Below are 24,074 nucleotides of genomic sequence, written 5' to 3'. Positions count from 1 at the left end.
GAAGATGGCATGGAGGATTGGGATGGAAGAGGATGAACAGAAAAGAGGAAAGGAAGACAGTAGGGAAGAGGTTGCAGGGGTAAGATCTGTGAAGTCAGGATAAATGCAGAGCGGGTGAAGCTGGGACTTAACAGAGACTGAGGCCAGAAGGATTATGAGAATGAAACATGTGTTGTAAGGAAAATTATCACACATGTTGTTCAAAACAGCCTGTATTGAGGGGAAGGGTCCAGATGGCATGGACTGTGAAGCAGCTATTGAATTTGAGCACTATGTTCCACCACTGAGTGATCAACTCTGCTTTTGGCCACGTTTGACATGGCCATTCATTCAGGTGGACAGATGGTTGGAGTTCCTACCCACAATAAGTGCCATGCAAAAATTGCAGCAGAGATGATATTTGACATGGCTACTTTCACAGATGGTCTTGCCTATGATGGAATAGGATAAGCCTGAGACGAGACTGGAACAGAATGTGCTGGGCGGGTGTGTCTGATAGGTCTTGCACCTAGGTCTTCCATATGTGTATGACCCCTATGACAACAGATGGACCAGAATGTTGTGCAGCTTAAGTGGGCAATAGAATGCCACTTTGGGAGGGCTGGGAAGGATTTTGGTAGGGCGCCACTGATTTCCGGGCATGAGGATACATAATAAAAGCCATTGTGAAGGACGTGGTTCAACTGTTCCAGTCCAGTGCGATGCCGATACTGGGTGATGAGGAAGTTGCTCTGTTGTAGTTGATTCTTGAGACTGGTGGGAGGACTGAGCATGTGGGAAGATATGGCCTGGGAAAACTTGGCAGACTAGTTTTGGGAGGTAGCCCCTGTCTATGAAGAACCTCATGAGATCTTCAGGATATTGAGCGAGGGAATTCTTGTCATTGCAGATACGCTATCCACAGGTGGCCAGGCTGCAAGGGTTTCAGTGTATAGGAAGACAACAATGTTGTCGGTTTGTTTAGGTTCTGGGCTGTGTGGGAAACTGAAAGGGAGTTTTGGGGACGTGAATTAGACAGAAGAAGCTGGCAAGGCTGTGTCTGGAAGCTGTGAGTGAGTTCACTGGGGGTAGGATAAGTGTTGAAGGGTGTGGTGTCTGAGGTGGGAATAGGATGCCAATAATTGCTATCTTTCGTAGGTGGTGTCTCGAGTAGAGCCCTGAAAGCACATGACCCACCAATGTGGTCTGTAAACCCTTGTGGTGCACAAGAGAGAGTAAGAATATACTCGGCACACAGTGGAAGTTGCTGAAGATGACTGATGCTGTCTCGCTTAAACACAGAAGCAGGCAAGTGCTTGTCAGCGACCATGCAGGGGTTACGTGCTTCTCCACCGCCACATGGATATCAAGCACTCATCTTCACTCGGACAAAGGCTGCGAATTTGTATTGTGTACATGCACAATGTGCTTCCCTCACCACCAAAGTTAGGCAATATTTATTTGAATGATTAATAAGGAAGACAAGTAAAAATTAATACATATTATTTGTGAATAACGATTAACAATATTTATTCAGAACATTGTTCATTTACATGAACAAAAATTTATCTGTCATCTGTGAATATAAAACATTACAAGTGATAGATAAATCTTAATTCCAATGACATTCATTGCTCTTGTTCTTCATCTTTATTACACAAATGCTCATTTTGGTGATTTTAAATTAGTTTTTGTAACAACTCTCTTTTCAAACATTTCATTAGAAAGTTTATTTGATTTTGAAGATTTGCCATTGTGACACTACAGAAAATACGTTTCACATACATCTACATCTACATGACTACTCTGCAATTAACCTTTAAGTGCTTGGCAGAGGGTTCATCGAACCACAATCATACTATCTCTCTACTATTCCACTCCCGAACAGCGAGCGGAAAAACGAACACCTAAACCTTTCTGTTCGAGCTCTGATTTCTCTTATTTTATTTTGATGATCATTCCTACCTATGTAGGTTGGGCTCAACAAAATATTTTCGCATTCGGAAGAGAAAGTTGGTGACTGAAATTTCGTAAAAAGGTCTCGCCGCGATGAAAAACGTCTATGCTGTAATGACTTCCATCCCAACTCGTGTATCATATCTGCCACACTCTCTCCCCTATAACGCTATAATACAAAACGAGCTGCCCTTTTTTGCACCCTTTCGATGTCCTCCGTCAATCCCACCTGGTAAGGATCCCACACCGCGCAGCAATATTCTAACAGAGGACGAACGAGTGTAGTGTAAGCTGTCTCTTTAGTGGACTTGTTGCATTCAAAGAGAATATCGGTGTGTTAGATTTCATAAAATCATCTTTATTTCAGGATAACAATTTAAAACTTTCAAATAAAAATCTTCTTATTCAAAAATTGAGATCAAAATCTTATTGTACAAAAATTACGAATCATCAATTTTGCTGTAGTTTTGGCAAATAACTTCATTGTGATTCCACATTAGCTTCAACTTCCGAATCATTCTCAAAACAAATTTTCTTTTTATGTTTTTCTGCACTTTCTTTCTTTCACTTATGCCATATTCCCGCAGCGATCGCAGGGTCGGTGTGATTAGAACGGATTTGGCAAGGCAAGTTTTGGGGGTGGCCAGATGCCCTTCCTGCCGCCACCCCGTACCCCCAGGGATGGAATCAGTGTACCCCAGCTGTCTGCATCTAGTGTAAATTGTGAAATAGTGTGAATGTGTTTCAAATTTCTGCAACGCGTGTAACTGAGGCGGAACGTGGGGACCAGACACCTAGTGGGATGTGGAAAACCACCTAAAAACCACATCCAGACTGGCCGGCACACTGGCCCTCGTTGTTAATCTGCCGGACGGATTTGATCCGGGGCCGGTGCGCCTACCCGAGTCCAGGAAGCAGCATGTTAGCGCTCTCAGCTACCCTGGCAGTTTTTATGTTTTTTTTCGACATTTCTTTGGATATTATAAGCCTATAGTTAACAACAGACAGATATATGTGCGCACACGCGCACTCACTCACACACACACACACACACACACACACACACACACACACACACACACCTGCAGTCTCAGGCAACTGAAACCACACAGTGAGCAGCAGCATCAGTGCATGATGGGAGTGGCGGACAGTGCAGTGCTGCAGGTTAGAGTGAGGATAGGGGAGAGGTGGGGAGGGGGGGGGGGAGTTGTGGAAAAGGAGAGAAATAAAAAGACTGGGTGTGGTGGTGTTACATTCCTCCCTGGATTTTACATTGTTTGATGTGTCATGGAAAGCAAACTATTTATTTTCAAAGCATGGATAAGACATTGCTGCAATAGGGAGCAGAAGTGACATCAGTTTGGATGAATTATGTTTTCTATATGTTTTCATTTTGGCTCATAAATGGCTTGCTCTTAAGATAATAATTTAAGGAGAGAACGAGTGTACAAAACTGCCTGGAATACAGTGACAAGCAATTAATGTGATTATGGTACAGGATGAATGCTACCTTGTTTGCATGGCCATGGTGGGTTGCACTGCTACTTCTAGCATTGTCTCAGTGCTGGAGAACTGCCACAGATGTGAATATATCTACAACGGCAACTCAAAAAATGACAAATACCACCTGAACAGGCCATGAAGGCCCAACGATGCCGATCAGCTGCTGCTTCATCCTCAGCTCTTATGCGTCACTGGATGTGGGTACGAAGGGGCGTATGGACAGCATACTGCTCTCCCAGCCATTGTCAGTTTTCGTGACCGGTGCTGCTCCTTGAGAAAAGTAGCTCCTCAATTGGCTTCACATGGATTGAGTGCACCCCACTTGCCAACAGCACTCGGCAGACCCAGATGGTGGATGACCTGTCCAAGTGCTATACAAGCCAGTGGTTAACTTCAGTGATCTGACAGGAAACAGTGTCAGCACTATGGCATGGCTGTTGGCACAATGATACCTCAGGCAGCAGTAAGCACATGAACACCTTTGTTGGTGTAATAAGTAGTACAATGTAGTGTTTCTATATTAGTCCTGCTTCAGTTTGTCCAAAAGCGATACCCACAAACATGTTACACACTACTGTTGTAAGGCAATCTGGGAACTTCTATTATTGAGTAGTATATTGAACAAATGCTAAGTCTGGTAGCTTGAAGATACCATTAAATGAAATATCTGATCTCACCTCATAATTACCGAGAGCAGTTTGAAAATCAACATTTACATCCTGCCAATCTTAGAGGCTTAAATATTGCCTCTCATTTAGGCAATTCCATGTGTTAAATTTAGCTGCAGAACAACATACAGCAACATTCTGTGAGGAAATTACAAGCCAATTAGAAGAAAGACAGATACCATTGCTTCCCTACAATGTGCATTTTCTTGACATATTGCCCCCTTAATAAGACCAGAAAATGATGTTTGACACATTTATACAGACAATACTTTGTGAAGTCAAGTACAAGTCCGATAAATTGATATTCAACATAAGTATACCCAGACCAAACAGGATTCCATGCCATAGGAAGTGTAATCTTGGCAATTAAATCAAACAAGTGACAGACTGCCCTGCACTTAGCTTCAAGAAATGGTATCTCTAAATTCCTTTGTGAAGCATTCACCCTAGGGTGCCACTCCAGCCACCTGACTGTAACACTAATCTGTTTTTGTGATGTCTGTCAAAGATACAAAAGGTTTGGCTACAATGAAGAAAACAATATAATCGATATATGAGAGCCTCAATCTGCAATCTCATTGGCGATGGGGAAATATAAACTGGTTAGCCAGAACATTATGACCAGTGACCTACAACCAATATAAACCTGTCCAGGCAATAGCAGTATCACCTGAAGAGGAATGACTGCTAGTCAGACACACGCTCAGTGCATGTAGTATCAGTGAGCATGCTGTCAGTAAGTAGAATGGGAAAGGTACCTGAAATTTCGGAGTTTGACCGAGGGCAGATTGCGATGACTTGGAGGCTCAACATGAGCATTTCGGAAACTGTACGACTTGTCGAGTGTCTGAGGAGAGCTGTGGTGAGTGTCTTCAGCATGTGGTGAAACCACATCCAGATCTTGTGGTGACGGGCGGCCACGCGTCATTACACAGTCAGGAACGGATTGATATCCATGTGTCCACGTGGCGCTGTGAAGGCAAGTGAGCTAGTGTAGCAAAATAGTGCCATGCCGACAACACTCTGCTGCAACAAGCACACTGCCTGTCGGTGAGGCTGACACTGCTAGATGCTATGGAATCGATGTGTAACTCCACGGTAAGCAACCCAGACCATACAAGGAAAATATCTCTGTTTTGATAAGAGCCGTTTATCCACAACCTCCTGCCTGCTGGTGTGCAAAGGAAACTACTACCAGGAAGATACAAAATCCCTTCCCTCTTTAAAAGAGATTGTATTGCCATCTCAAAGATGCTTCACAGAGGGAGGCCACCCACTGTTACCACTGACTGTCCAGGGAACTAGAATGATATACAATACAGTCATCAAACAGGAAATGTGCCTGGGAATTAGCATGAAAAATACAATAACAAAACCTTGTATTCCATGTGTTTGAAATGAATAAAAACATGATGCACATACAGGACACCGGAAAACAAGTAGTAAAACTGCTGAGCAACTGGCTGTAGTACTTTTGACACAGGAGAACAGTACAGAAATGTTGCAAAGCTCAGCACCAGGAACATGGAAACACAGAAATCAACCACTTATTAACACAGGAAAACAATCGCAACAAAACAAGCATGCCACACCTGCGTAGGGGAACCATTACAGGAGGTGAAGGGGCATGACCAGGCATCTGTGGGGCTTGTGGTGAAATTTCCATGAAGGCGCAACCCGCTGCCCAGAAAAACACACAACGGGATCAGCGGCTCTAGCGCAAATGATGAAACTGTCAATTGGGCTTGTAACAAAAATAATAGGAGTGGCTGCAGCAACCTTAGCAAGAGTGACTGGTCATGGCGATGGCGGCAAGAGGACCAGCTGCAGCAGGATCAGAGTGAACATAATGACAAGACAGGTGGTGTCAGCATTGATACAGCTGGTGATGACAAGAAGGCCAGCTGGAACAGGGGCAATGCCAAGAATATTGATGAATGGATGGATACTGCCATGCCTTGCAACAACTGGAGGGCAAACCAGAACCAGACAGGCGAAAGACAGTCTTAAAACTGAATTGAAGTCATCACAGATAGATGTGGTTGTGATGGGAAGCCGCCCTAGACAGGGCCACTGGTGGTAGGACAGATGACATGGCTGGCAGTGGTGTCGAGAGGATAGCTGATGACACATATGCAGGGTGGGACAGGAACGATGACAGACAAACTGACAATAAGACCAAAATAATCACAGACAGACTTGGCAACGATGGGAGGGCTTCTCATGACAGGGATGACGCCGACAGGACTGATGCTGAGAGGAAGGCTGGCCATAACAGGGCCAGTGCCCATAGGACCAACACCAATGACGAGAGAGGCAGCATACAATGGTGTTGCAGGAAAGGGGTGGATTAAGAGTGGTGGTACTGCTGTTGTAGAACTCTGACAGCAAGGTGTGGAGTGTCACATGGCATAACAACACCACTGTAAACTATCTGATTGAAGGGGGCTAAGCTTGCCAGTCACACAAACTTGGATGTCCTATCTGGTCTCTGTTCATGAACAAGCTCACTCTAACACTGTGGATAGATGGATGTCCTTTCTGGCCTCAGTTCATAAACAAGCTCATTCAAACACTGTGAACAGACTGTCTAACCTTAACCAATGGCATGGGAGTTGCAATGTTCAGACATAGGTGACTGTAAAATGTAAACTTTCATGGATGAAATTGCATGATTAATAAAATGTTCCAGGCTATTACGCCACGGTCGAAAAGATTTCACTTTATAACTCAATGTTTCATCCCCATTTGCAGAGGACATTTTCAAGGGGGGATTGTAGTTTTGTTGAATGACCGATTCACACCCTGGCTCATTACTGACTACAGCAAAATTTTCCTTGTAGATCATGTCAGGGACATAACTTATAGGCGGTGTCTAACTATGGCAAACACACACAAATAATAACTTATAACTTCTTTATTATATAATTTTATAAGACGTGAGTCGGTGTGTTACTTAGGCAACAATAAGTGACGTCACAGAACATATATCTCTGAAGCCAACCTTATTAATGTCAAAACACTCACTAACACACACCAAAACACCACATGGAAGAGCAACCTGCTCCCACACATCTTCTTCAGCACCGGAATCCAAATGTCATTCAATTTCACACACCCCTCCTTCCTATTGAAATTCCTGGGGTGTTTTACAATCTCTATGGCCTCTCTGAATAGCCTTTGATGGTATTCACTTGTAGCTGCCAGTACTTGAGTCCTTTCAAAATGAATGTGATGGTCTCCTGGCTGTAAGGCACATTCTGCAACAGCTGATCTGTCAATTTCCCCTCTTCTGCTATTGCTCGTGTGCTCTTCAAGTTGTTTTTTGACAGCTGTTCTTGTAGTACCCACATACACCTCCAACAACTACATGGAATCCTATAAATTCCAGCTTTTACCATTGGTGTGGAAGCATGCTTGGCCGATTTTAGGTGATCCAAAACTGACCAAGGCTGCTCGCCAACTGCTGGAAAAAGCTGGAATTTATAGGCTTCCCTGTAGTTGTGGGGAGGTGTAAGTGGGTACTACAAAAAGAACTGTCAAAAAACAACTGGAAGAGCACACGGGGCAATTGCAGAAGAGGGGAGACTGGCACATCAGCTGTTGTGGGACATACATTACAGCCAAGAGACCATCACTTTAATTTTGATAGAATACAAGTACTGGCAGTAACAATCAGATACCATGAAAGGCTATACAGAGAGGCCAAGGAGATTGTAAAACACCCCAGAAATTTTAACAGAAAGGAGGAGGGTGTGAAACTGAATGACATTTGGATTTTGGTGCTGAAAAAGATGCGTACCAGTCTTTCACCATGGGATGATAGCAACAGCAGACGAGGCAGTTGACAATGGCCAACTGTGCTAGCGTATTCAAAACATGTGACACAACACTGTGCATAAGCTTGTGGAAGGGGAATTTTTCCGTAGTCAATAGCGAGCCAGGGTGTTAATCGGACATTCAACAAAGCTACGATCCCCCTTGAAAATGTCCTACACAGATGGGGACAAAACATCCGGTTTTAAAGGGAAATCCATTTGAACACGGCATAATAGCCCAGCACATTTTATTAATTGTGCCAGAGATGACTGAAAGAATTAAAATGTACATATAACTGTTCCCTAACAAATCATAGTCTAAGTTCTCTGGGCATGACTTAGGGAAAAACTCTCAACACCAACAAAAAAATCTGCTCCCCTACTGGCACGAAAATGAGTATGATGTTGCATACCTTTGATGCTGTAGGTCATGAAATGCAACTCCAATTGTTGATGGTACAAGACCCAGATGTCTTTCCAACTATCGAACACACAAAAAAGAGGTGCAGTTAAGGGAGAAGAACGCCGAGACGCGGCTGTAGTAGCCAAAACCTGAGTGATCTGAGTTACGCCCTGTAACAACTTCTGAAGTTGCTGCTCCTGCAAGTGAATGATTTGAGACAATAGCGCTCTTATGACAAGGCAGACATTATGATACGCTTGAACAGGCAAACTGTGCATCAGAACAGTGAATGAGCAACTCAAATCTTGCAACACTGAAAACAACTTAGACCAGCAGCATGAATGAAACTGCACAGTGGTATGCATTTTAACGAACAGCCTGAACTAGGCAGAAAAGGCAACTACTAATAAACTTATGAAATAGGCTGAAAATCATACCAAGGAGTAAGAATCATGACTGCAAAGAACACTGCCCTCTGGCTGAGGGAACAGAACAAGTGAAACAACACTGCCACGGCAAACCCAATTATAACATGATGAGAAATGTGAAAACAAAACTTGCTCCATCAAGCAAACCAATAAACAGAAAAACTCTAAAACTAATCTCATAGAACACTGAATCATGAAACCTGTGAGAGACAACACTTGTACCTTGTTGGCAGTTATGACAGACTAGAGGAGAGAAGTGAACCACAACAGCAGCAATTTACATTTACGAAAGGAAACAGACTTTTAACCACTGATGTAGCTTCGTCCTGATTAGTGATCGAAGACAATTGTAAAATAATCACTTAATTAATGAAATTAAATTAAATTATAATGTTCTTAGAAGAATGTCCGCACAACTACATACAATAGGCATATCTCTCCTGTGATGCTGTCTGTGATGTGCCTACACAATAAGCCTCACAGTCATGGCAAGTGGAGGAGTGAAGACCTGCACTGTTACTGGGCCGGTAATGACAGCGAGTGACGGCTGATGTGCTGCTGGTGCAGATTAGGATGAACTGGGCCGGGTCTCCTGGCATGAGGCCCTAAGATGAAATGGCTGGTACTGCCGATATGGCCAGACGGAACTGCTTGTACAGCCAACTTGAGGCATAGGGCATAAGTAACTTAGTACAGTCAGCCCGTGGCCTAAATAGTCAAAAGTGGGTGCACACCCACGTGGCGCTGCAAGGGAACGTGAACTTGCATAGCAAAATAGTGTGCTGCTGATAGTGTTTTCTCCTGTGATGGGCACACTGCCTGTCAGTGAAGTTTGTGTTCCCAGGCACTGTGGAGACAATGTGTAACACCGTGGTAAACAGCCCAGATTATACAAGGAAAATATCTCTGTTCTGATGAGAGCCGTTTACCCATGTCCTCCTGGCAGGGCTGCTGCCTGCACTTCCTGTCTGCTACAAGGAGCATACTACTACCAATTGAATATAACATTAGATAAAGATCCAAAAATAATTCCTGAGACAGTTAATTTAAAAGTACGTTAGACATGCAGAAATAATAATAATAATAATAATAGTAAACATACTGTTCACTTACTGTGCCTTTCTTCACATCATCTGTAACAAGATCGGTGAATATCCAACCAATACGCCTTAAGCCAAGCTGCCCAGCCAGATCATCCACATGCTTTCTTTCCTTGTCTGTTTCAAGTAATGTAATGCTATCTCGTGTACTTGTTTGTGGTGGTTCATATATAGCAGCCACTGTTCCACGTATACCTAAAGGAACATCTCCATGAATTTCATAACGCCCATAAAGAAATCCAAGGCGTTGATGACCTGTACTGCGCCAGTAATTAATGAAACGTTCAACAAGATGGGCATTCTCAAACATGACATTGTCCACATGGCGATACACCTGAAACCAACAAATTAAAAAAGTTACTGTAGTTCAGTAATTCGATGCTGTTTCTACTGTCATGATTAATAAAAAAAACTTATGTGGCACAATTTGTTCAGTCTTCAGCATTGATAATACACTCCTGGAAATTGAAATAAGAACACCGTGAATTCATTGTCCCAGGAAGGGGAAACTTTATTGACACATTCCTGGGGTCAGATACATCACATGATCACACTGACAGAACCACAGGCACACAGACACAGGCAACAGTGCATGCACAATGTCGGCACTAGTACAGTGTATATCCACCTTTCGCAGCAATGCAGGCTGCTATTCTCCCATGGAGACGATCGTAGAGATGCTGGATGTAGTCCTGTGGAACGGCTTGCCATGCCATTTCCACCTGGCGCCTCAGTTGGACCAGCGTTCGTGCTGGACGTGCAGACCGCGTGAGACGACGCTTCATCCAGTCCCAAACATGCTCAATGGGGGACAGATCCGGAGATCTTGCTGGCCAGGGTAGTTGACTTACACCTTCTAGAGCACGTTGGCTGGCACGGGATACATGCGGACGTGCATTGTCCTGTTGGAACAGCAAGTTCCCTTGCCGGTCTAGGAATGGTAGAACGATGGGTTCGATGACGGTTTGGATGTACCGTGCACTATTCAGAGTCCCCTCGACGATCACCAGAGGTGTACGGCCAGTGTAGGAGATCGCTCCCCACACCATGATGCCGGGTGTTGGCCCTGTGTGCCTCGGTCGTATGCAGTCCTGATTGTGGCGCTCATCTGCACGGCGCCAAACATGCATACGACCATCATTGGCACCAAGGCAGAAGCGACTCTCATCGCTGAAGACGACACGTCTCCATTCGTCCCTCCATTCACGCCTGTCGCGACACCACTGGAGGCGGGCTGCACGATGTTGGGGCGTGAGCGGAAGACGGCCTAACGGTGTGCGGGACTGTAGCCCAGCTTCATGGAGACGGTTGCGAATGGTCCTTGCCGATACCCCAGGAGCAACAGTGTCCCTAATTTGCTGGGAAGTGGCGGTGCGGTCCCCTACGGCACTGCGTAGGATCCTACGGTCTTGGCGTGCATCCGTGCGTCGCTGCGGTCCGGTCCCAGGTCGACGGGCATGTGCACCTTCCGCCGACCACTGGCGACAACATCGATGTACTGTGGAGACCTCACGCCCCACGTCCACCCGGCCTCCCGCATGCCCACTATACGCCCTCGCTCAAAGTCCGTCAACTGCACATACGGTTCATGTCCACGCTGTCGCGGCATGCTACCAGTGTTAAAGACTGCGATGGAGCTCCGTATGCCACGGCAAACTGGCTGACACTGACGGCGGCGGTGCACAAATGCTGCACAGCTAGCGCCATTCGACGGCCAACACCGCGGTTCGTGGTGTGTCCGCTGTGCCGTGCGTGTGATCATTGCTTGTACAGCCCTCTCGCAGTGTCCGGAGCAATTATGGTGGGTCTGACACACCGGTGTCAATGTGTTCTTTTTTCCATTTCCAGGAGTGTACATTGACAAGTCAAATGTTATAAGTACATTTTACTGCAGCTGGAAAAATATTTCACTAGTAACAGCAATCATTATGGGGAGTTAATAAATTAGTTATGCAAAAGTAACCATTAATTGTGAAAGGGGCAAATAACTTACAGAAATGTTAGATACAGCAATGAATGCAGTAATGTCTATTTTTATTCACATTTAACACTGTTGGTTTCCAACGTTCCCTCTAGGTGGCATGTGAGAAAATTATTCCAATAATCATCGTGGAGTCTTGTAATGGTGCAGAGCACACAAAGTGTTGTTCATGGTTTCATGAAACCGAATCCATTACTACAGCTCACAGACAATTCAGGATTAAATATTGCAAGCTACCACATCAAAGACAAACTGTTATAAATTGGTACAACTGTTTAAATGGATAACACAAGCAGTTGTAACTGTGTATCAAGACTTGCTTCGTAAGATTTGTCACGAAACTGATTATAGAGGGGGCATTTGTCATTTTACAAAATGTACTCACACGATTATCTATAAATAGAACTTTTAAGATGTAAAGCACTCAGTGCTGTATCAAACATTTCTGTAAGTTATTTACCTTTTCCACAATTAAAGATTACTGTAATTAATTTATGAACACCCTGTATTAATTTATGTAAACAAAGTGAATCCTAATGGTGCATTGTTGTTATTATTATTATTATTAGCAGTATTATTTTCTAAGAGAAAGTTTGTTATCAAATTTTTTTCCCTTAAGCTGAAGTTGCATTTGGATGGACAAATATAATTACATAGCTCCAGCTAGTGGCAGAATACCTGTCACACAACGTGGGTAAGGCTAATGAGCCAAGGAAGACCTGGTGAACTGAATGGTAGAGAAAGTGTTGAGATTTTGGAGGAATACAGATAGGATGTTCTTGCTCTGGTTCAAGATCATAAATATGTCATCAATTAATCTGAGCCAAGTGAGGGTTTTAGAAATCTGATTCGCTAGAAAGAAGACATCTAAATGACCTACAAGGAGACACATATTGGACTGTACTAGTTAAGTGTTCTAACCGATGCCATGGATTTGTTTGTTGATTCTGCATGCAAAGACTTATCAGGAAGGAGGTGGGGGTGTGGAAGCAGTTAAGGTTTGAGCTGGTACGATTTATTATCAGAAAGACTGTGGCCAACAGGTTCATAGTGGCATTAACAATGACAAGCAGATGCCTTGTGGCAATGGAACACGCGTGTTTGATGTAAGAGTGTAGACTGTGGGCAATGGATTGCAGTTGCTGGTCAAGAAGTGCCCAAAGTGCAGAAAGTTTTTTTCAGTGGGGATGCAGCAACCAGCCACAATGAGGTTTACTGTATGGGTGGACTTAGGACTTTTTAAAAGTGCTTGTAAAAAGGGATTACATAAACTAGGATTCTACCTTCTCAACATTGTCTGAATTATTTAGCATAACCTTTTGCATTTTGTCCATCAATTATGATTCAAACAATGTGCGTATAAAGCCTTCATTTCTACAGAATGTGAGGTGGGTTGTTTTTTTTTTTTTTTTTTTTTTTTTTTTTTTTTTTTTTTTTTTTTTTTTTTTAAAATAAGGAGCGTATCATGATCTACACAATCGGAGGCCTTGGAGAGATCACCAAAAATACCAACAGGCATTATATTATTATTTAAGGATTGTACTATTCCATGAGTGAATGTATAAACAGCACTCTGAGTCGAGCAACCTTCGTGGTATTCGAACTATGATATAGTAAGTTAATTGTTTCCACTATGTGCAACTATTCTTGAGTACATTTTTTGAGTATTTTGGAAGTAAAGAAACTAGAAGATAAATCTGTGTTGTCGCCTTTCTCATGAAATGGTTTAATAACTGCATATTTTTGCCTGCCTGAAAAAATTCCCTGTGCCAGTGATGCACTGCATATATCATTAAGGATATTCCTTATTAAATTAGAACAACCTTTATGAATTCTGTTTTAAATACCATCAAACCCACAAGAGCTTCCATTTTTTTAGAATTTTTATAACTGTATTAATTTCAGTGATGGATGTTGGAGCATTCTAGCTGCTTAAAGTTGTTTACTGCTTACAGTTGTTTACGGTTTTGTGGAATGACACTTTTAATATATTCTCTTTCTTCTTCAACTGAACCATTTAATCTTGTATTTGCTGCTACATTTAGAACATGATTGTTAAAAGTACTTGGGACTTTTGAATCATCAGTCACAACATTGACATTTACTTTAATTGTTGTAGAATCTTGTATACCAAAGCTGTCCTGTTTCCTGTTTGACATTGTCCCATATAGTACAAGCAATAAATCTAGCAATTTAGTCAGGTAAGGACAAGACCAGGACCCTGTAAATACAAAGTAAAGTAGCAATATCTTCTCTCCAAGAGGTGTGGTTGAGGAAGCAGAGAGCATTTTACATGCAACTAGTCTTACATTGATGAACTGGACGCATACATGTAAACTTTTTATCAAAGAGGAGTCAGTCCCAAAAATCAGGACTGCACAACATACCAGTATTTGGTAACCAAAAGAGTTCTGGGTTGGGATGAACCCCGGTATGTCAGAAATACAAGACCCGCATCTTTGCAGGAGAAAACTGGAAGCCACAGGAAAGGGTCTAACCAGAGGCTTTTCGGATCGCATTCAATCAGGGCTACAGACTGGGAGCAATAGTTGTTGCCATTCATCCATATTTGGCCAGAAGGTATTTTACCTTCATAAAGTAGGGTTAGTGTCTCATCCCAATTCTTATGTCAGGCAAAAGCCAAATTTCATTGACAGCTACTGTTTGATTAGCCTTGCCAATGAGCTCTGAAAAATGCTTCATCAGATGGTAGCCCAATCATTACACTGGATTCTCAAATCACAGGGCCTTTTGTAGCACAATCATTTTGGTTTCCAGGAGAGACAATCCACAGTTGACCATCTTATTAGGTCGAAATCATCAATCTGACTGGAATTTCTCTAAATGACATCATCTTTTTTTACGTACATAAGGCATACAACTCCATTTAGTTCCACCTCATTTTACTTACACTTAATGATTTCTGTTTTATAGACTCCCTACAGCTTTTTATTTGCAGTTTTTATCCCTCCAATCTTTACGGGTTAGTGTGTGTCAACCAGGTCCAAGGAAGCGGCATCCCACAGGGCTCCATGATGAATGTTATAATCTCCTCATCACATTTAACGGGCTAGTGGCCTAATGGAGAGTTGTATGCCCTAAGAAAAAAAAAAAAAAAAAGGACACACACACACAAACTGCAATAAGATGATAAGATGATGTCATTTACAGAAATTCCAGTCAGACTGATGATTTCAACTTAATAAGATGGTCAACTGTGGATTGTCTCTCCTGGAAACCAAAATGATTGTGCTACAAAAGGCCCTGTAATTTGAGAATCCACTATAATGATCAGGCTACCATCTGATGAAGCAGTTTTCAGGGCTCATTGGCAAGGCTAATTAAACAGTAGCTGTCAATGAAATTGGGCTTTTGTCTGGCATAAGAATTGGGATGAGACACTAACCCCACTTTATGAAGGTAAGACACCTTCTGGCCAAATATTGCTGAAGACCCTAAGTACATGGAGACTAAGTCATATTCTGATGCTGTATCATCTGATTATGGATCAAATTGAGGTCTAGGGTCAAATCGTGTAGGAGGAGGAGGAGAGGAAAGGGGGAGGGGGAAGTTATATAATTCAAGGTTATTGGGAGGAAAGGACAGAGGGATGTCTTCAACTAGTCTTTTGCAGGTTTAGAAGGTAGCCAAGTAAGGAGAGGAAGCTGATATCACAAAGTGAGTAGTGACGTGTTCAGTAAGAACTGATGTATCATTAGAAATACCCCATGAAAGAGGAGACCTAGAAGAATTGTTGATCTTTGGCTACCCAGTAGACTATAGACCTTGGCTTGTGATGAAGGAGCTTATGTTCCAAAAATGGGAGATGTAGCACTCTCAGAATTCATTCTTCCTGAATTTAATTGGGTAGTGAGCCTTTGCTCATAACCACTTAAAAATGATGAGTTTGTGAAGGAGGTTACTTGAAACACTGGTTCTGAATAGCTGTTGTAATATCTTTGATCCAGCTACTAAAAAATTTATCACCCATGTGTCACTTGCACATGTGGCTAAACTCCAGACAAATGAGAGGGTTGAATGAAAAGTAATGCCTTCACCTTCGTTGATTGGGTTTGGATAGGGATATTTTAATAAATCAAATGCAGAAATAATCATTAGAATGTGATCTTTAATTATCAATATTCACTTTTCCACATAATCACCAGCCAATTGGATACGTTTCTGCCAACGATGAACAAGTTTTTTGAAGCCGTCACGGAAGAAGTCAACACTCTGTTTCTGCAACCACAGTCTCACAGTTCTCTCAATGTCTTCATTAGAAGCATAATTATGTCCCCGCAGATCATCTTTCATTACTGGGAACAGATGGAGGTCAGAGAGTGCTAAATCTGGACTGTAAGGAGGATGCTGTACGGTGGTGGGATTCAGTCTCTGAAGTTCTGCTGTGGTGGCATGTGAAGTGTGTGGTTTGGGATTGTCATGCTGCAGTAAAACATTTCCCTTTTCCTTTTAGACCCTTCTTAGCCATTGTTTCAGAGTTTGCAGCATTGTGATGTAATGCTTTGAATTTATTGTTGTTCCATGATCAGGGAAATCAACATGGATAACATCATCTGTGTCTCAGAATACTGTGGCCACGATTTTTCCAGATGAGGACTGCGTCTTGAATTTTTTTTAATTTTCTGGGTTGAGTCTTTGTGTCTATATTCCACAGATTGACATTTCGTCTCTGGGTCATAATGGTGTACCCACATTTTGCCTTCTGTCATAATTGAATGGAAAAAGGCGTCACCTTCATTCTCATAAAACAAGAGGAGTTCCTGGCAAATTTCAAATCTGTAGACTTTCATTTCAGGAGCCAGCATCCAGGGTACAGATTGTGCACAGATCTTCCAAAAATCAAGCAAAGCAATAATGTGACCCACACGTTCTTGTGAAATGCCGGTTGTGCTTGCAGTTTCTCTCTGAGTAATGACGATTGTCCTGAATAAATCTGTCAACATTTTGCTCATGAAACCCGGTGGTTGCTGTCACAGGCCATCCAACTTTTCGATGTCACACAGGTCAGATGTTCCCGCCTCAACATCTTTAAACTTACTCGCCCAACAATGCACAGTACTTACATCAACAGAATCACCATAAACTGCTTTCATTCTCTGATTAATCTTCTTTGGGATGACACCTTCTGCTGTCGAGAATTCAATGACTGCACATTGCTTAAATTGCATTGACTGACCGTCTGCGCAGGGTTACATACTTTACACTGTAGCAACACAACAATTCAACGCTAAGGCTTCCCGCCAAATGGAGCTGTAGAGAAGAGGCTACAGAACAAGCCAGTACCTGCCGCATACCAATGCTGCCAACTGTTGAAGAGTTACGAAGGTGGAGGCATTATTTTTCAGTCAACCTTCTTACTTTCAGAAAAGGCTTCCTGACACTTCAATCTACACTTGATGTTTACAAATTTCTCTTCTTCAAAAATGCTTTCCTTGCCGTAGCTAGTCTACAATTTTATATCCCCTCTACTTCAACCATCATCAGTTATTTTGCTCCCCAAAGAGCGTAAGTCATCTACTACTTTAAGTGTCTCCTTTCCTAATCTAATTCCCTCAGCATCACCAGATTTAATTCGACTACATTCCATTATTCTCATTTTGCTTCTGTTGATGTTCATCATATATCCTCCTTTTAAGACATTCTGTTCAACTGCTGTTCCAGGTCCTTTGCTGTGTCTGACAGAATTACGATGTCACTGGCAAACCAAACAGTTTTTAGAATGAGATTTTCACTCTGCAGTGGAGTATGTGCTAATATGAAACTTCCTGGCAGATTAAAACTGTGTGCCAGACCAAGACTCGAACTCGGGACCTTTGCCTTTCGCGCTCAAGTGCTCTACCATCTGAGCCACCCAAGCACAACTCACGCCCCGTCCTCACAGCTTTACTTCTGCCAGTATCTCATCTCCTACCTTCCACTTGCACTTGCCCGTGAAAGGCAAAGGACCCGAGTTCGAGTCTCGGTCTGGCACACAGTTTTAATCAGCCAGGAAGTTTCAAACAGTTTTTATTTCTTCTCCATGGATTTTAATTTCTACTTCAAATTTTTCATTTGTTTCCTTCACTGCTTGCTCAATATACAGATTGAATAACACCAGGTATAGACTACAACCCTGTCTCACTCCCTTCTCAACACTGTTTCCCTTTCATGCCCCTTGATTCTTGTAACTACCTATTGCTTCCTGTATTTTACCCCTGCCATCTTCATGTCACAGCTTTCTCTGAGTCTACAAATGCTAAAAACATAGGTTGGTTTTTCCTTAATTAATCTTCTAAGATAAGTTGTAGGGTCTATATTGCCTCACGTGTTCCAACATTTCTACAGAATCCACACTGATCTTCCCCGAGGTTGGCTTCTACAAGTTTTTCCACTTGTCTGTAAAGAATTCTTGTTAGTATTTTGTGGCTGTGACTTATTAAACTGATAGTTCAGTAATTTTCACACTAGTCAACACTTGCTTTCTTTGGGATTGGAATTAATGTCTTCTTCTTGAAGTCTGGGGGTATTTTGCCAGTCTGATACATCTTGCTCACCAGATGGTAGAGTTTTGTCATGGCTGGCTCTCCCAAGACTATCATAGTTCTACTGGAATGTTGTCTCAGTGCTCTGTCAAGTTCTTCATGCAGTATCATATCTCCCATTTCACCTTCATCTATGCCCTCTTCCATTTCATAATACTGCCCTCAAGTACATTGCCCTTGTATAGATCCTCTATATACTCCTTCACCTTTCTACTTTCCCTTCTTTGCTTAGAAGTGGTTTTCCATCTGACCTCTTGATATTCATACAAGTGGTTCTCTTTTCTCCAAAAGTTTCCTTAATTTTCCTGTCGACAGAATCTATGTTATTCCTAGTGTTATATGCTTCCACATCCTTACATTTGTCCTCTAGCTGTTTCTGCTTAGGCATTTTGCACTTCCAGTCAATTTAATTTTTTAGGCACTTGTATTCCCTTTTGCCTGCTTCAGTTATTGCATTTTTATATCTTCTCATTTTATCAATTAAATTCAATATCTCTTCTGTTACCCAAGGATTTCTACTAGCCCTTGTCTTTCAGTAAACTGAATACTGAATACCTACTTGAACTGAATACTGAATACCTACTTGATCCTCCCTCCCCCCATGAACCATGGACCTTGCCATTGGTGGGAAGGCTTGCGTGCCTCAGTGATACAGATGGCCGTACCGTAGGTGCAACCACAACGGAGGGGTATCTGTTGAGAGGCCAGACAAACGTGTGGTTCCTGAAGAGGGGCAGCAGCCTTTTCAGTAGTTGCAGGGGCAACAGTCTGGATGATTGACTGATCTGGCCTTGCAACATTAACCAAAACGGCCTTGCTGTGCTGGTACTGCGAACGGCTGAAAGCAAGGGGAAACTACAGCCGTAATTTTTCCCGAGGACATGCAGCTTTACTGTATGATTAAATGATGATGGCATCCTCTTGGGTAAAATATTCCGGAGGTAAAATAGTCCCCCATTCGGATCTCCGGGCGGGGACTACTCAGGAGGATGTCATCATCAGGAGAAAGAAAACTGGCGTTCTACGGATCGGAGCGTGGAATGTCAGATCCCTTAATCGGGCAGGTAGGTTAGAAAATTTAAAAAGGGAAATGGATAGGTTGAAGTTAGATATAGTGGGAATTAGTGAAGTTCGGTGGCAGGAGGAACAGGATTTCTGGTCAGGTGACTGCAGGGTTATAAACACAAGATCAAATAGCGGTAATGCAGGAGTAGGTTTAATAATGAATAGGAAAATAGGAAAGCGGGTAAGCTACTACAAACAGCATAGTGAACGCATTGTTGTGGCCAAGATAGATACGAAGCCCACACCTACTACTGTAGTACAAGTTTATATGCCAACTAGCTCTGCAGATGATGAAGAAAATGAAGAAATGTACAATGAAATAAAAGAAATTATTCAGATAGTGAAGGGAGACGAAAATTTAATAGTAATGGGTGACTGGAATTCGAGTGTAGGAAAAGGGAGAGAAGGAAACATAGTAGGTGAGTATGGATTGGGGCTAAGAAATGAAAGAGGAAGCCCCCTAGTAGAATTTTGCACAGAGCACAACTTAATCATAGCTATCATTTGGTTTAAGAATCATGACAGAAGGTTGTATATGTGGAAGAACCCTGGAGATACTAAAAGGTATCAGATAGATTATATAATGGTAAGACAGAGATTTAGGAACCAGGTTTTAAGTTGTAAGACATTTCCAGGGGCAGATGTGGACTCTGACCACAATCTATTGGTTATGAGCTGTAGATTAAAACTGAAGAAACTGCAAAAATGTGGGAAATTAAGGAGATGGGACCTGGATAAACTGAAAGAACCAGAGGTTGCACAGAGTTTCAGGGAGAGCATAAGGGAACAATTGACAGGAATAGGGGAAAGAAATACAGTAGAAGAAGAATGGGTAGCTCTGAGGGATGAAGTAGTGAAGGCAGCAGAGGATAAAGTAGGTACAAAGACGAGGGATGCTAGAAATCCTTGGGTAACAGAAGAAATATTGAATTTAATTGATGAAAGGAGAAAATATAAAAATGCAGTAAATGAAGCAGGCAAAAAGGAATACAAACGTCTCAAAAATGAGATCGACAGGAAGTGCAAAATGGCTAAACAGGGATGGCTAAAGGACAAATGTAAGGATGTAGAAGCTTATCTCACTAGGGGTAAGATAGATACTGCCTACAGGAAAATTAAAGAGACCTTTGGAGAGAAGAGAACCATGTGTATGAATATCAAGAGCTCAGATGGCAGCCCAGTTCTAAGCAAAGAAGGGAAGGCAGAAAGGTGGAAGGAGTATATAGAAGGTTTGTACAAGGGCGATGTACTTGAGGACAATATTATGGAAATGGAAGAGGATGTAGATGAAGACGAAATGGGAGACAAGATACTGCGCGAAGAATTTGACAGAGCACTGAAAGACCTGAGTCGAAACAAGGCCCCCGGAGTAGACAACATTCCATTAGAACTACTGACGGCCTTGGGAGAGCCAGTCATGACAAAACTCTACCAGCTGGTGAGCAAGATGTATGAGACAGGCAAAATACCCTCAGACTTCAAGAAGAATATAATAATTCCAATCCCAAAGAAAGCAGGTGCTGACAGATGTGAAAATTACCGAACTATCAGTTTAATAAGCCACAGCTGCAAAATACTAACGCGAATTCTTTACAGACGAATGGAAAAACTGGTAGATGCAGACCTCGGGGAGGATCAGTTTGGATTCCGTCGAAATGTTGGAACACGTGAGGCAATACTGACCTTACGACTTATCTTAGAAGAAAGATTAAGAAAAGGCAAACCTACGTTTCTAGCATTTGTAGACTTAGAGAAAGCTTTTGACAATGTTGATTGGAATACTCTTTTTCAAATTCTAAAGGTGGCAGGGGTAAAATACAGGGAGCGAAAGGCTATTTACAATTTGTACAGAAACCAGATGGCAGTTATTAAAGTCGAGGGGCATGAAAGGGAAGCAGTGGTTGGGAAAGGAGTGAGACAGGGTTGTAGCCTCTCCCCGATGTTATTCAATCTGTATATTGAGCAAGCAGTAAAGGAAACAAAAGAAAAATTTGGAGGAGGTATTAAAATTCATGGAGAAGAAGTAAAAACTTTGAGGTTCGCCGATGACATTGTAATTCTGTCAGAGACGGCAAAGGATTTGGAAGAGCAGTTGAACGGAATGGACTGTGTCTTGAAAAGAGGATATAAGATGAACATCAACAAAAGCAAAACTAGGATAATGGAATGTAGTCAAATTAAATCGGGTGATGCTGAGGGAAGTAGATTAGGAAATGAGACACTTAAAGTAGTAAAGCAGTTTTGCTATTTAGGAAGTAAAATAACTGATGATTGTCGAAGTAGAGAGGATATAAAATGTAGACTGGCAATGGCAAGGAAAGCGTTTCTGAAGAAGAGAAATTTGTTAACATCGAATATAGATTTATGTATCAGGAAGTCGTTTCTGAAAGTATTTGTTTGGAGTGTAGCCATGTATGGAAGTGAAACATGGACGATAACTAGTTTGGACAAGAAGAGAATAGAAGCTTTTGAAATGTGGTGCTACAGAAGAATGCTGAAGATTAGATGGGTAGATCACATAACTAATGAGGAGGTATTGAATAGGATTGGAGAGAAGAGAAGTTTGTGGCACAACTTGACTAGAAGAAGGGATCGGTTGGTAGGACATGTTTTGAGGCATCAAGAGATCACAAATTTAGCATTGGAGGGCAGCGTGGAGAGTAAAAATCGTAGAGGGAGACCGAGAGATGAGTACACTAAGCAGATTCAGAAGGATGTAGGTTGCAGTAGGTACTGGGAGATGAAGCAGCTTGCACAGGATAGAGTAGCATGGAGAGCTGCATCACACCAGTCTCAGGACTGAAGACAACAACAACAACAACAACAACTTGATCCTCTGCTGTCTTCACTATTTCATCTCTCAAAGCTACCCATTCTTCTTCTATTGTATTTGTTTCCTTATTCTTGTCAATCATTCCCTAATGCTTTCTCTGAAACTCTCTAGAACCTCTGGTTCTTTCAGTTTATCCAGAGCCAATTTCCTTAAATTCCTACCTTTCTGCAGGTTATTCAGTTTTAATCTGCAGTTCATAACCAATAAATTGTGGTCACAGTGCATATCTTACAATTTAAAACCTGGTTTCTAAATCTCTGTCTTACCATTATATAATCTATCTGAAACCTTTCAGTATCTCCAGGCTTCTTCCACGTATATAACCTTCTTTCATGATTCTTAAACCAAGTGTCACCTATGATTAAGTTATGCTTTGTGAAAAAATTCTACCAGGTGGCTTCCTCTTTAATTCCTTAGCCCCAGTCCATATTCACCTACTACTTTTCCTTTTCCTATTATTGAATTCCAGTCCCCCATGACTATTAAATTTTTGTCTCCCTTAACCATCTGAATAATTTCTTTTATCACATCATACATTTCTTCAATCTCTTCATCATCTGCGGATATAGTTGGCACATAAACCTGTACTACTGTGGTAGGCATGGGCTTTGAGCCTATCTTGGCTACAATAATGTGTTCACTACGCTGTTCATAGTAGCTTATCTGTGCTCCTACTTATTTATTCATTATTAAACCTACTCCAGCATTACCCTTATTTGATTTTGTATTTATAACCCTGTATTCATGTGAGCAGAAGTCCTGTTCCTTCTGCCACTAAACTTCACTAATTCCCACTATATATAAATTTACCTACCCATTTCCCCTTTTTAAATTTTCTAGCATACCTTCCTGATTAAAGAATCTGACATTCTCTCTGATCCACAGAATGCCAGTTTTCTTTCTCCTGATAATTACATCCTCCACAGTAGCCCTTGCCCACAGATCTGAATGGGGAACGATTTTACCTCTAGAATGTTTTACCCAAGAGACGCCATCATCATTTAACCATAAGTAAAGCTGCTTGCCCTTGGGAAAAATTACGGCTTTAGTTTCTCCTTGATTTCAGCCGTTCAGGGTACCAGCACAGCCACGCTATAGTGGTTAATGTTACAAGGCCAGATCAGTCAATCATACAGACCGTTGCCCCTACAACTACTGAAATGGCTGCTGCCCCTCTTCAGGAACCACATGTTTGTCTAAATGACAATTAATTGAAATCCTCAGCTGCCGAGAGGTGGTGTTGATATACCTCGAGGGGGACAGCTGAAATGTGTGCCCCGACCATCTGAGCCACCGAGGACACAGACGAATAGCACGACTGCAGGGACTTATCCCTTGTATGCTTCCCATGAGACCCACGTTCCCAACTGTCTACAATCTACATACGTAATGTACCTAATAGGTATTTGCCCATCCACTAATTACTCGCACACACTAAGGTGACTATTCCCGCAAGAGTTAGGGAAACCTGTGCGCATTGGCACAGATGAAGGTCAATGGCTGGGTAACCTTTAACTATATATAGTTAAACTATACTCTTATGGGATTCATCACCTTAGTATGCGTGAGTAATGAGTGGATGGACAAATACCTATTAGGTAAATTACGTATGTAGATTGTGGACAGTTGGGAATGTGGGTCTCATGGGAAGTGTGCAAGGGGTAAGTCCAAACAGTCACGCTATTCATCTGTGTCCTCTGTGCTCAGATGGACAGAATGTCTGCCATATAAGCAGGAGATCCCAAGTTCGAGTCCCGGTTGGGGCACACATTTTCCGCTGTCCCCATTGAGGTATATC

General features: G+C 42.2%; 1 protein-coding gene across 1 annotated transcript in view; it reads right to left on the bottom strand.

Moving 5' to 3' along the window:
* The window catches only part of LOC126335456 (nuclear protein localization protein 4 homolog), a 296,607-nt gene that overhangs the window by 149,812 nt on the left and 122,721 nt on the right, over positions 1-24,074 (bottom strand). The window contains exon 6 of the mRNA XM_049998748.1: positions 9,869-10,189. Coding sequence (XP_049854705.1) covers positions 9,869-10,189 — 321 coding nt within the window. The remainder of the gene's footprint in view (positions 1-9,868; positions 10,190-24,074) is intronic.

The sequence above is a fragment of the Schistocerca gregaria genome, chromosome 2 (genome assembly GCF_023897955.1).
Source record: "Schistocerca gregaria isolate iqSchGreg1 chromosome 2, iqSchGreg1.2, whole genome shotgun sequence".
NCBI classification, from domain to species: Eukaryota; Metazoa; Arthropoda; class Insecta; order Orthoptera; family Acrididae; genus Schistocerca; species Schistocerca gregaria.
The sequence above is the reverse complement of the archived record's forward strand: the minus strand, read 5'-3'. Positions and strand labels throughout refer to the sequence as shown.